At 47.0% G+C, this 11,852-nt stretch overlaps 2 protein-coding genes across 2 annotated transcripts; one reads left to right on the forward strand and one right to left on the reverse strand.

Annotated features, from left to right (window-relative positions):
• Window positions 1-1,533: 1,533 nt before the first annotated feature.
• LOC308564861 (mammaglobin-B-like) lies at window positions 1,534-6,541 on the forward strand. The gene is made up of 3 exons (XM_081153627.1): window positions 1,534-1,794; window positions 2,183-2,370; window positions 6,340-6,541. Exons 1-3 carry the CDS (start codon window positions 1,740-1,742, stop codon window positions 6,376-6,378), a joined length of 282 nt encoding a protein of 93 aa, XP_081009753.1. The 5' UTR covers window positions 1,534-1,739; the 3' UTR covers window positions 6,379-6,541.
• A 2,131-nt stretch (window positions 6,542-8,672) lies between these two features.
• Window positions 8,673-11,202, reverse strand: LOC308564862 (mammaglobin-B-like). Its single transcript, XM_081153628.1, has 3 exons — window positions 11,017-11,202; window positions 10,441-10,628; window positions 8,673-8,874 (listed from the first exon to the last, which is right to left on the reverse strand). Exons 1-3 carry the CDS (start codon window positions 11,069-11,071, stop codon window positions 8,836-8,838), a joined length of 282 nt encoding a protein of 93 aa, XP_081009754.1. The 5' UTR covers window positions 11,072-11,202; the 3' UTR covers window positions 8,673-8,835.
• Window positions 11,203-11,852: the final 650 nt, after the last annotated feature.

Here is an 11,852-nt window from a genome sequence, read left to right on the forward strand (position 1 = left end):
AAATGAGTCTGAAATAATCCAGACAGAGAATAATGCATTCACAGGCAATTGCTTATTGGCTCATCTCTCAGGCTCTCTCATTTGTTTCTTTTTTCTTTACTCTAAGCCAATGTCATCTCTCTTTGTCCTTCATACCATCCAAGGTAAACTGATGTGGTTTTTGTATCTTATGAGGCTGTCCTGTCCCTCTCTGACACCAAGAGGCACGCTTTCCATGCTTCCTTTACCTTGCCAAGTGCCATCTGCGCTCAGGGCCTCTGTACTTGCCCAGAATATTCTTCCCCAGATGGTCCCCTAGATTTCACTTTTCACTCATGCAAGCTAAAAAGTCCTGGCCTGATAGCCTGCCTGGACCTCCTTGCAGGATGCTGCCCTAGTGGTTTTTCTGTTGTTCACGACACAATCACTTTCCCTTTATGTCATATTCTACTGCAGGCTTGTTTGTTGACTTCCTGTTAGAGGTAAGCTGCACAAGTGCAAGGTCCTGGTCTAACTTATTCCTACAACTGAATCTGTGACACGTAGCACAGGGCTTAGTCATAGGGTAATCATGGTTGTTATGAACATGGATGGATAAATGAATGGATGGAAGGATGGATGAATGGATGATAGATGAATGGCTAGATTAATGGATGGATGGATGGATGGATGGATGGATGGGTGGGTGGATGATAGGTGAGCAGATGAAAACCTCTGATTTAGTCACGATCACCCTTTCTATGCCCTGTGCTGGGCTTGTACACTGACTGTCTGCTATTCTTACAAAACCAGGCTTGGTATCATTGTGCCCCCTTTAGAAATGAGCAAAGGGAAGCTCGGGACAACTAGCACCAACTTCCCCAAGGACACTTCATGATGAGCAGCTGCATCCAAGATTCACTCCACATCTGCAGGAGCCCAGACCCACCATTCAGCGCCGCCTCCCTTAAGCACCTGTAATTCTACTTCTCACGTCAGCTACTGAATCAGAGGACCAAAACCCCAGAACGCTAACAAAACTAAACAAAAATTAACACTACATTTATAACTAAATTTATGAAATTGACTTAACTAAATGAGATAGTCTTTGTAAAAACAGCCCTCGAAGAAGGTGAAGAATTATAGTACTTTTCCAACAAAGGTATCTGGCGGGTCAAGTCTATGGGTGACGAACGTCTGCCCTCCACAGGTGCTATGTGGTATCACACCCAGCCTAGGTTTCTCATGACTCTGGAGGAGCAGAAAGAGGGTAAGAAGAGTTTTGCACCTTGAAGAAACAGACCAAAAAGAGGAGTCTCGGGGTGTGGGGAGAGGACGAGGTCAAGGGGAGAGCAGGAGTGGCAAGGGAAAGGAGACCTGCAGGAGGAGAGAGAGGTAGTGAGGATCCCAATAACAATAAAACAAAAATGACAGCACAGGCTCAGGGCGTAATTTGCTTTTATTTAGCAAGGCCTTCAGCATTAATTTCACCTAATGTCATTTCCACTATTGCAGCTCTGAAATTTCTAAGGGTTCTTAAAAGTTCTGTCTCCTTGGTTTCTACAAACAGAGCACAGGCTGGCTGGGTTCCAGTTGATTCTCGAGTCCTTCCTGGGGCCCAGTGCCAGGTTTATCTGGTGACTCATTCCGCTGTCATTGGCAGGGATTCGGGTGCCCACCAGGAGAATAAAAGGAGGAGTCTGGGCCCTCTCCTCCAAAGTGAGTCAGTCTCTTCTTCCCTGCCACATCGGAGTGACCGGCCAACAACAGCTGCTTGAACCATGAAGCTGGTGACAGTCCTCATGCTGGCTGCCCTCCCCCTGTCCTGTTATGCCGGTGAGTACTGACAGGGCCAGGCTGTGGGTGAAGGCTGTTGTCGGGCCCCCTGTGGAAGATCTCCTGCCCCCAGACCCCAGTGCAGAGCATCTCATTTCTCTGGTGTCTTCTTTGTTCGCGGTTACATAGTGTTTGGTTTCTGGGCTGTGGAAGCCAGGCAGCTGGGAGTGGCGGTGGTCGGGGGGAAGGAGGCAGATGTTTTAGGGCTCAAAGAAAATCTCAGATCCTGAGATTACTCTCCTAGAATTGAGGGCGCAGACCATTGCCCATAATCTCTCTGAATATCTGTCTCTACTGGGGTGTAAGAGGAGGACAGGCATCGTCGCTATGTCCAACAAGGATGTGGTACCTCTGTGCTCCAGCCTGCTTTTGTGCACTTCCACCCCAGGCTCTGGCTGCTCCTCTTTGGAGGATGTGATCGAAGAGGCCATTGATCCTACGGTGAACATAGAACAATACATCAAACTTCTTCAAGAGTTCATACCGGGTGATGCCAGCACCGATGCCGTAATGCAAGTGAAGCAATGCTTTCTCAACCAGAGTAACGAAACTCTGGACAACGTCAGAGTGATGATGGTAATCTTGGTTTGTTCCTAACAGCTTTTACAGCACTGCACAGGGACAAGCAGGCTCCCAGGTTGTTGCTAACTTTTTGAAAGCAAGTGTCGATCACATGCCATTTTATTTCAGTGAATTTAGTTGTTGGTGAGTGTGAATACTTTGACATCCAGAAAGCCACTCAAGGGCTGGGGTTGGTTTGCCTGTTCATGTTGTGGACTCTGTAGTGAGTGACGCATGGAGAGGGGAAGGAGGGCTTGAGCAGAGGCCTACCTACCTCTCAGCCTCTCAGAGACATCTGATTCTCAAGAAGACCCTCACTTGTAAGAGTGATCAGCAGGAAACAAACAAACAAAATACTCTTGTTCATCAAAACAAGTAGTAGAACACTTTAAAGAATTTTCAAGAGTGCAGAAAATTCCATTTCAGGAAGATGTCTTCCATCTTATTACTGCCACCCCCAAAGCACCTTCAAGCAACCACAGTTTGCTAGTGTGAGTGATTGCGTTTCTTGACCATGAATTAAAGCCCCATGAGTGACAAGAGGATATCATGGCTATGCATCCACCATGGGTGATGGAATTGTTGAAAACAAAAATCAGTAGTTAAACAATGAGATTTTTTTCTATTTAGAACAGGTGTTGTTTAGTTTTTTTTCTAGTATTCATTCCCTACCTTAACACACAACTGAAAACATTCCAGGGTAGAAGCTAGAAGTATTGCCACAGCACAAAGATAAAAGTCTACATTGCTCAGAATTTTCTGACACAGGGTTTCTGACAACATGGATAAATCTGGAGGAACTTTGATTAAAAAAAGAAAAAAGCCAGTCACGAAAAGAGAAATATTGCATTTTGTGTAGTAGGTGATCCCTGAGAAACAGAGATAGAACTGTGGTCTCCAGGGCAGATGGTGAGGAAACGCGGAGCTGTTCAGGGTCTGGAGCTGCACTGCAGCAAGGTGAGAAGATCCTGGAGGTTGGTTGCTCTGCAGAGTGAATGTTCTTTTTTTTAATTTATCTTTATTGTTGAGAGTATTACAGGTGTCCCATTTTTCCCCCCAAATTGACCCCCCCTCTTCGCTCCCACCCCCTCCCCAAGCCTTCACCCTGTCATTGACTGTGTCCATGGGTTATGCATATATGCATATAACTTCTTTGGTTCATCTCTTCCCACCCTCCACCCTCCTTCCCTCTTTCCTCTGAAATATGATTGTTGCATGCGTCAATGTCTCTGGATCTATTTAGTTAGTCAGATTCTTTTGTTCATTAGCTTCTTCTTAAAGAAAACCCTTCAACTTTTCCTGTAGTGCTGGTCTGGTCGTGATGAACTCCTTCAGCTTTTTCTTATCTGTGAAGCTCTTTATTTGACCTTCAATTCTAAATGATTGTCTTTGTCTTTAACCTTTGGCATTTTAATTATGATGTGTCTTGCTGTGGGCCTCTTTGGGTTCCTCTTGTTTGGGACCCTCTGTGCTTCCTGGACTTGTAAGTCTATTTCTTTCCCCAGGTAGGGGAAGTTTTCTGTAATTATTTTTTCAAATAGGTTTTCAATTTCTTGCTCTCTTTCTTCCCCTCTTGAACCCCAATAATACGAATGTTGGGCCTCTTAAAGTTGTCCCAGAGGCTCCTTATGCTATTTTCATATTTCTGGATTTTTTTTTCTTTTTTCTCTTCTGGTTGGGTGTTTTTTGTTTCCTCATGTTCTAAATTGCTGATTGGATTCTCAGCGTCCTCTACTCTACTGTTGATTCCCTGTAAATTATTCTTCATTTCAGTTCCTGTAGGTTTCATTTCAAATTGGTACTTTATTATGTTATCAATTTTCTCAGTTATTTCTCTAATAGTCTGCTTAAACATCCTTATAAACAAAGTTCTGAACTCTGTATCTGTTAGCTTGCTTGGACCTATTTCATTTAGTTCCTCTTCTAGAGATTTCTTCTGTTCTTTCTTTTGAGACATGTGTCTTTGCCTCCACATTTTGGCTGCTTCCAAGTATTTGTTTCTATGTATTAGGTAAAGCTGCTATGTCTCCTGGAATTTGTAGAGTGGCTTTGTGTAGTAGGTGTCCTGTAGTGGCTCAACCTCCCCAGTCCTGAGTTGGGCCTTCTAAGTGCTCCCCTGTGTGGGCTGTCTGCACTGTCCTGTTGTAGTTGAGCCTTAGTTGCTGCTGGTGTCACTGGGAGGAATTGACCCCCAGACCAATCAGCTGTGAGGACCAGCTGCACCTACAGCCAGAGAGCTGCTGTGCTGGAGACACCCTTATGGAGCAGGACTTGCTTCAGTGGAGCATTGGTGTTCACCAAATGTGCCCCTTGAGTGTCACTTATGGATGTGGTAGGGTTGTAATCCAGCGTGGTCGAGTCTGAGCACCAGGTGCACTGTCTCTGGGGCCTCCCGGGAGGTGCAAAGTCAGCCTGTGCCTGTGCCCTGCCCAGGGCCACCCAGCATGAGCTACTCAGCAACTGTAGTTGGCTGCTCCTTATGCTGCACTTGGAGGAGCCCAGGAGAGGCCAAGCTATGAGCCAGTGCAGCTGCCTCTAGTGCCAGCCTGGGGCCACTTATCAAGCTATATGGGGCCCGCTGCTGCCTGTTTGAGAGATTTTAGGAGAGTCTTAAGCATGAGGCTCCAGAGGCCACTTGCACAGAAAAGCCCCTGGAAACGGCCGGATGAGCTGCAGGTGGGGAGGGGCGGGGCCTCCGGGAGTCACGGGGCGGGGCCAAAGGTGAGTCAGGTGCTGGCGACTCAAATATGGCGCCTGCCTGCCGGCTGTGCGGGGAGGACTCGCCACAGGAGCCACGGCCTCCGCCAGCCCTTCTGCCTGGGAGGAAGCCGCCCTCCGCCTCTCGCCCGGATCTCAGGCAGGTTAGTTCCTCCCGAGTGTCCCGGTTCCTTTCCGGCTGCTCCCGGCGCTGGGCTCAGAGGGAGCGTCCGAGTGAGTCCGAGCCGGGCCCTTTAGAGGAGCTGCTGGGGCTCCCGCGGCCTCCGCGACCCTCAGGGACAGTCCCCGCTGGGTTCACAGCCCGGAGTGGTGGGGACGTCTCTTCCCGGCCTGGAGCCCTGGGCTGGGGGCCTGCTGTGGGGCTGGGACCCCTCCCTCCTCCCTCCTCCGGGAAACCTCCGCCACTGAGATTCCCTCCCGGGTTTACCCCGCGGCACCAGGTGTGGGCCGCTGCAGCGTCTCTGCGATTCATCCCCTATCCGTACGCGTCTCCACCCCTCCTACCCGTGTCGGTGCTGCTTCAGCTCCCTGGTTGTGGGGCTTCTGTGCAGCCGGATCCCAGGAGGCTCTGAGTGACGGTGGTTCTGGATTTTAGTTGTAATTTTGATGAGGCTGCAGGAGGCAGCGGGCGCAGCTGCTACCTACGCCGCTACCTGGTTTCTCTCCCAGAGTGAATGTTCTTAACACGACTAAACTGTACCTTTAAAGTGGTGAAAATGGTCATATTTATGTTACATGTATTTACCATAATTACAATTTGAAAACACTAACAAGCCTTTCAGTGAAAGGTGATGGGATTTTCCTTTGAAAACCCAGGTCAGACAAGTCACTGGAGTGCACGTCTCCCAAGGTCTGTAGCCACAGGGACGTGGGAGGCCTCAGTCTGTCTGCTCTCTTTCTACATGTAGGCCGTGCAGGATCCCAAAATGCACATGTTCTTGGGCTTGGGCTGAGATACTGAAAAGTGATAACACAGCATATTTATTGGATATGTTATTTCAAGGAAGAGGAGACATGCAAATAAGATCATCAAAGGGATCCCTGGTGGGGACCAGATCTGGAAGCAGCAGCACGTCTTTGGCATCAGGAAATGTCTCCTGAGCAACAGAACAAATGAGATCATTTTGACTTGGCTTTCAGCACCAGCTCTCTGTCGATGGCTGTGGACAAGTCCAGGAAAACAATGAGAGGCCATGTTTGTCTTTCAGGATTTTCCTTTGTAAGGAGAATTGAAATGTGAGTGATGTCTCTGCTTCTGTTTTCCAGGAAACAATATATGACAGTAAATGGTGTGCTAGGTATTAACTTCCCACCAGACCTTTGGCTCAGACTGCAGAGATGTCAGAAACCGGCTGTCAATGGGTGGAAACCACACCAAGCTTTCTTTTTTGTCTTTTGATCTTCAGCCTGCAAGACAGTTGTTGAAACCTCACATACATTTTCATTTCAATAAAGAAGCTGCAAACCTAAAGTTCCTTTTTGGTTATTGATTAGAATGGAGACTCTAGAGAGACTCACATCACACATGCGTTCCTCACACACACCCGCACACACACTAGAACTGAATCATTCATTACAGACCCCATGACTGAAGGCCAGAGAATCTGAAAGGTCCTCTGCTCCTTACCATCCGTAGTCCAGCTTTGATCCTGTCTCAGGAAAAGTATTGTCCTCCCTTCATCACCCCCAACCCCCCGGGCCATCTGGGCAGTGCTCAGGGGCTCAGGTTCCCGGATCCACCCATGTCATGTGCAGGCTATGCCCTGCTCACCAGGGCTAGGCTCCTCCCTGGGTGCTCTCTGTCCCTGACCCGAGGTGCAGGGAGAGGAAAAGAGCTAGTGAGAGAAGTGACTCAGGCAAAGCAGGGCTGAATCCTGTCTTGAACTCCCTCCTACTTCCCAAAACACCTCCGGGTTCGTGACACCATTAGGCCCAGGCAAAATGACCCTTTCCCCACACCCACAGCTTATATTTTACCTTTCTCTCTCTCACACACACACACACACACATGCACACGCACACATGCACACTCAGTTATTTAGTAAGAACTCATGGGCCATGCTCGGTCTTGGTGCTTTGACTCATATGCAGAAGTTTGCATTTGCTCAGTGGTTGACCCTGGCCCATTTGAAGAGGGGTCTATATTTTTGCAGGTGGAGTAGACCTTTTGATGAAGCAGTAGAAGGCCTTGTGTTGGGGAGTCAGAAGGAGAAATATGACTGTAGTCACTGAGATTCCCATTCTCTAGTCAAAGTGGTCACCAGCTTGGAAGGGAGGAATGGACTGGGGATTCTGAACAATGGTTCCAAGAAAGTACCAGAGCAGGGGTGAAGCGCAGAACCAGAGATAAAGACCTTGCTTGGGCAGCCCTCTCTTGGCTCTCTGAGGGGCTCTGCACCGCTCTTTGGGGCTAGGCAGGCCTCTCCCAGGCTCAGAGACTAGGCCAGTCTCTGTGGCTAGCATCAGTTTTTAATGACGTCACGCTGTACATTGACAAGTCACACTCTTTGGTCTTCTGCTGGCAGTGGGGACTTACAGTGAGTCTAAAGGTCTGAGCACCAGACTGGCCTACAAAGAACAGGCGCTCATTCCAACCCCCGCAATCCTTCTGAGATCCATCATGGGCCTGTACAGAGCACAGTAACTGCCATGGACTGGTTTCATTTGAGTGGACAGGAACTTTACATGGAATTATAAAAACACATTTATACACCTTCCACAATGCTCCTATCATCAGGAGCAAAGACCCTTTTTTTCTACCACTTTCTATTTCCCTACTCTTTCTAGGACTCCCAAAATGCAAGCACTGCTTTAATTAATAATATCCCAGTAGAGCTGTAGGCTTTCTTTAAGCATTTTCATCTTTTATCTTTTTTATTCTCTAACTACACAATTTCAAATGAGTTGTCTATGATGTTACATATTCTTTCTTCTGCTTCATTATGTTACTGGTGGTTTTTTGTTTGTTTGTTTGTTTGTTTTGTTAACGCTTTCTCGAGGATATTTTTTCCCTTGGTTCCTTAGAGAAAGTGGAAAGGGGTGAGTGGAAGGGAGAGAGAGGAGAGAGTATCCACATGATGTGAGAGAGACACATCTATTAGTTGTCTCCTGCATGTGCCCTACCTAGGCCAGGAATCAAACCTGCAACCAAGGTACATGCCCTTGACCGGGAATCAAACCTGTGACCCTTTGGTACACAGAACAATGCTCTAACCACTGAGAAAAACTGGCTATGTTACTGTTTTTAATATCCTTTCTATCTAGAGCAAATGGCTGATTTTTGTAGGCAAACACCATATGTCATTTCTATTCCTGTCATCCTCAAAGATCTAGAAAGAAAAGGTTTATTATCATGTCTATTCCAGGCTATTGCCATGCTGTTCACGTATCTTGTGAAAAGTGGGGGAATTCAAGAGTCTACTTCATGAGAGGCAAAGTTTGCTTAAATGCACAAACAGTGGTTGGAAAATACTCAGAATGATGGATTTCTATAATGAATGATTGAGTCCCAGTGTGTGTGCGGGTGTGTGTGAGGAACGCATGTGTGATGTGAGTCTCTCTAGAGTCTCCATTCTAATCAATAACCAAAAAGGAACTTTAGGTTTGCAGCTTCTTTATTGAAATGAAAATGTATGTGAGGTTTCAACAACTGTCTTACAGGCTGAAGATCAAAAGACAAAAAAGAAAGCTTGGTGTGGTTTCCACCCATTGACAGCCGGTTTCTGACATCTCTGCAGTCTGAGCCAAAGGTCTGGTGGGAAGTTAATACCTAGCACACCATTTACTGTCATATATTGTTTCCTGGAAAACAGAAGCAGAGACATCACTCACATTTCAATTCTCCTTACAAAGGAAAATCCTGAAAGACAAACATGGCCTCTCATTGTTTTCCTGGACTTGTCCACAGCCATCGACAGAGAGCTGGTGCTGAAAGCCAAGTCAAAATGATCTCATTTGTTCTGTTGCTCAGGAGACATTTCCTGATGCCAAAGACGTGCTGCTGCTTCCAGATCTGGTCCCCACCAGGGATCCCTTTGATGATCTTATCTGCATGTCTCCTCTTCCTTGAAATAACATATCCAATAAATATGCTGTGTTATCACTTTTCAGTATCTCAGCCCAAGCCCAAGAACATGTGCATTTTGGGATCCTGCACGGCCTACATGTAGAAAGAGAGCAGACAGACTGAGGCCTCCCACGTCCCTGTGGCTACAGACCTTGGGAGACGTGCACTCCAGTGACTTGTCTGACCTGGGTTTTCAAAGGAAAAATCCCATCACCTTTCACTGAAAGGCTTGTTAGTGTTTTCAAATTGTAATTATGGTAAATACATGTAACATAAATATGACCATTTTCACCACTTTAAAGGTACAGTTTAGTCGTGTTAAGAACATTCACCCTGCAGAGCAACCAACCTCCAGGACCTTCTCACCTTGCTGCAGTGCAGCGCCAGACCCTGAACAGCTCCCGGTTTCCTCACCACCCGCCCTGGAGACCACAGTTCTACCTCTGTTTCTCAGGGATCACCTGATACACAAAATGCAATATTTCTCTTTTCATGACTGGCTTTTTTTTTTTTTTAATCAAAGTTCCTCCAGATTTATCCATGTTGTCAGAAACCCTGTGTCAGAAAATTCTGAGCAATGTAGACTTTTATCTTTGTGCTGTGGCGATATTTCTAACTTGTTACCCTGGAATGTTTTCAGTTGTATGTTAGGGCAGGGAATAAATACTAGAAAAAAAACTAAACAACACCTGTTCTAAATAGAAAAGATCTCATTGTTTAACTACTGATTTTTGCTTTCAACAATTCCATCACCCATGGTGGATGCATAGCCATGGTGTCCTCTTGTCACTCATGGGGCTTTAATTCCTGGTCAAGAAATGCACTCACTCACACTAGCAAACTGTGGTTGCTTGAAGGTGCGTTGGGGTGGCAGTAATAATATGGAAGTCATTCTTCCTGAAATGGAATTTTCTGCACTCTTGAAAATTCTTTAAAGTGTTTCACTAGTTGCTTTGATGAACAAGAGGATTTTGTTTGTTTGCTGATCACTCTTACAAGTGAGGGTCTTCTTGAGAATCAGATGTCTCTGAGAGGCTGAGAGGTAGGTAGGCCTCTGCTCAAGCCCTCCTTCCCCTCTCCATGCGTCACTCACTACAGAGTCCACAACGTGAGCAGGCAAACCAACCCCAGCCCTTGGGTGGCTTTCTGGATGTCAAAGTATTCACACTCACCAACAACTAAATTCACTGAAATAAAATGGCATGTGATCGACACTTGCTTTCAAAAAGTTAGCAACAACCTGGGAGCCTGTTTGTCCCTGTGCAGTGCTGTAAAAGCTGTTAGGAACAAACCAAGATTACCATCATCACTCTGACGTTGTCCAGAGTTTCGTTACTCTGGTTGAGAAAGCATTGCTTCACTTGCATTACGGCATCGGTGCTGGCATCACCCGGTATGAACTCTTGAAGAAGTTTGATGTATTGTTCTATGTTCACCGTAGGATCAATGGCCTCTTCGATCACATCCTCCAAAGAGGAGCAGCCAGAGCCTGGGGTGGAAGTGCACAAAAGCAGGCTGGAGCACAGAGGTACCACATCCTTGTTGGACATAGCGACGATGCCTGTCCTCCTCTTACACCCCAGTAGAGACAGATATTCAGAGAGATTATGGGCAATGGTCTGCGCCCTCAATTCTAGGAGAGTAATCTCAGGATCTGAGATTTTCTTTGAGCCCTAAAACATCTGCCTCCTTCCCCCCGACCACCGCCACTCCCAGCTGCCTGGCTTCCACAGCCCAGAAACCAAACACTATGTAACCGCGAACAAAGAAGACACCAGAGAAATGAGATGCTCTGCACTGGGGTCTGGGGGCAGGAGATCTTCCACAGGGGGCCCGACAACAGCCTTCACCCACAGCCTGGCCCTGTCAGTACTCACCGGCATAACAGGACAGGGGGAGGGCAGCCAGCATGAGGACTGTCACCAGCTTCATGGTTCAAGCAGCTGTGGTTGGCCGGTCACTCCGATGTGGCAGGGAAGAAGAGACTGACTCACTTTGGAGGAGAGGGCCCAGACTCCTCCTTTTATTCTCCTGGTGGGCACCCGAATCCCTGCCAATGACGGCGGAATGAGTCACCAGATAAACCTGGCACTGGGCCCCAGGAAGGACTCGAGAATCAACTGGAACCCAGCCAGCCTGTGCTCTGTTTGTAGAAACCAAGGAGACAGAACTTTTAAGAACCCTTAGAAATTTCAGAGCTGCAATAGTGGAAATGACATTAGGTGAAATTAATGCTGAAGGCCTTGCTAAATAAAAGCAAATTACGCCCTGAGCCTGTGCTGTCATTTTTGTTTTATTGTTATTGGGATCCTCACTACCTCTCTCTCCTCCTGCAGGTCTCCTTTCCCTTGCCACTCCTGCTCTCCCCTTGACCTCGTCCTCTCCCCACACCCCGAGACTCCTCTTTTTGGTCTGTTTCTTCAAGGTGCAAAACTCTTCTTACCCTCTTTCTGCTCCTCCAGAGTCATGAGAAACCTAGGCTGGGTGTGATACCACATAGCACCTGTGGAGGGCAGACGTTCGTCACCCATAGACTTGACCCGCCAGATACCTTTGTTGGAAAAGTACTATAATTCTTCACCTTCTTCGAGGGCTGTTTTTACAAAGACTATCTCATTTAGTTAAGTCAATTTCATAAATTTAGTTATAAATGTAGTGTTAATTTTTGTTTAGTTTTGTTAGCGTTCTGGGGTTTTGGTCCTCTGATTCAGTA

The sequence above is a fragment of the Miniopterus schreibersii genome (genome assembly GCF_964146895.1).
Source record: "Miniopterus schreibersii genome assembly, chromosome: 12".
Lineage (NCBI taxonomy): Eukaryota > Metazoa > Chordata > Mammalia > Chiroptera > Miniopteridae > Miniopterus > Miniopterus schreibersii.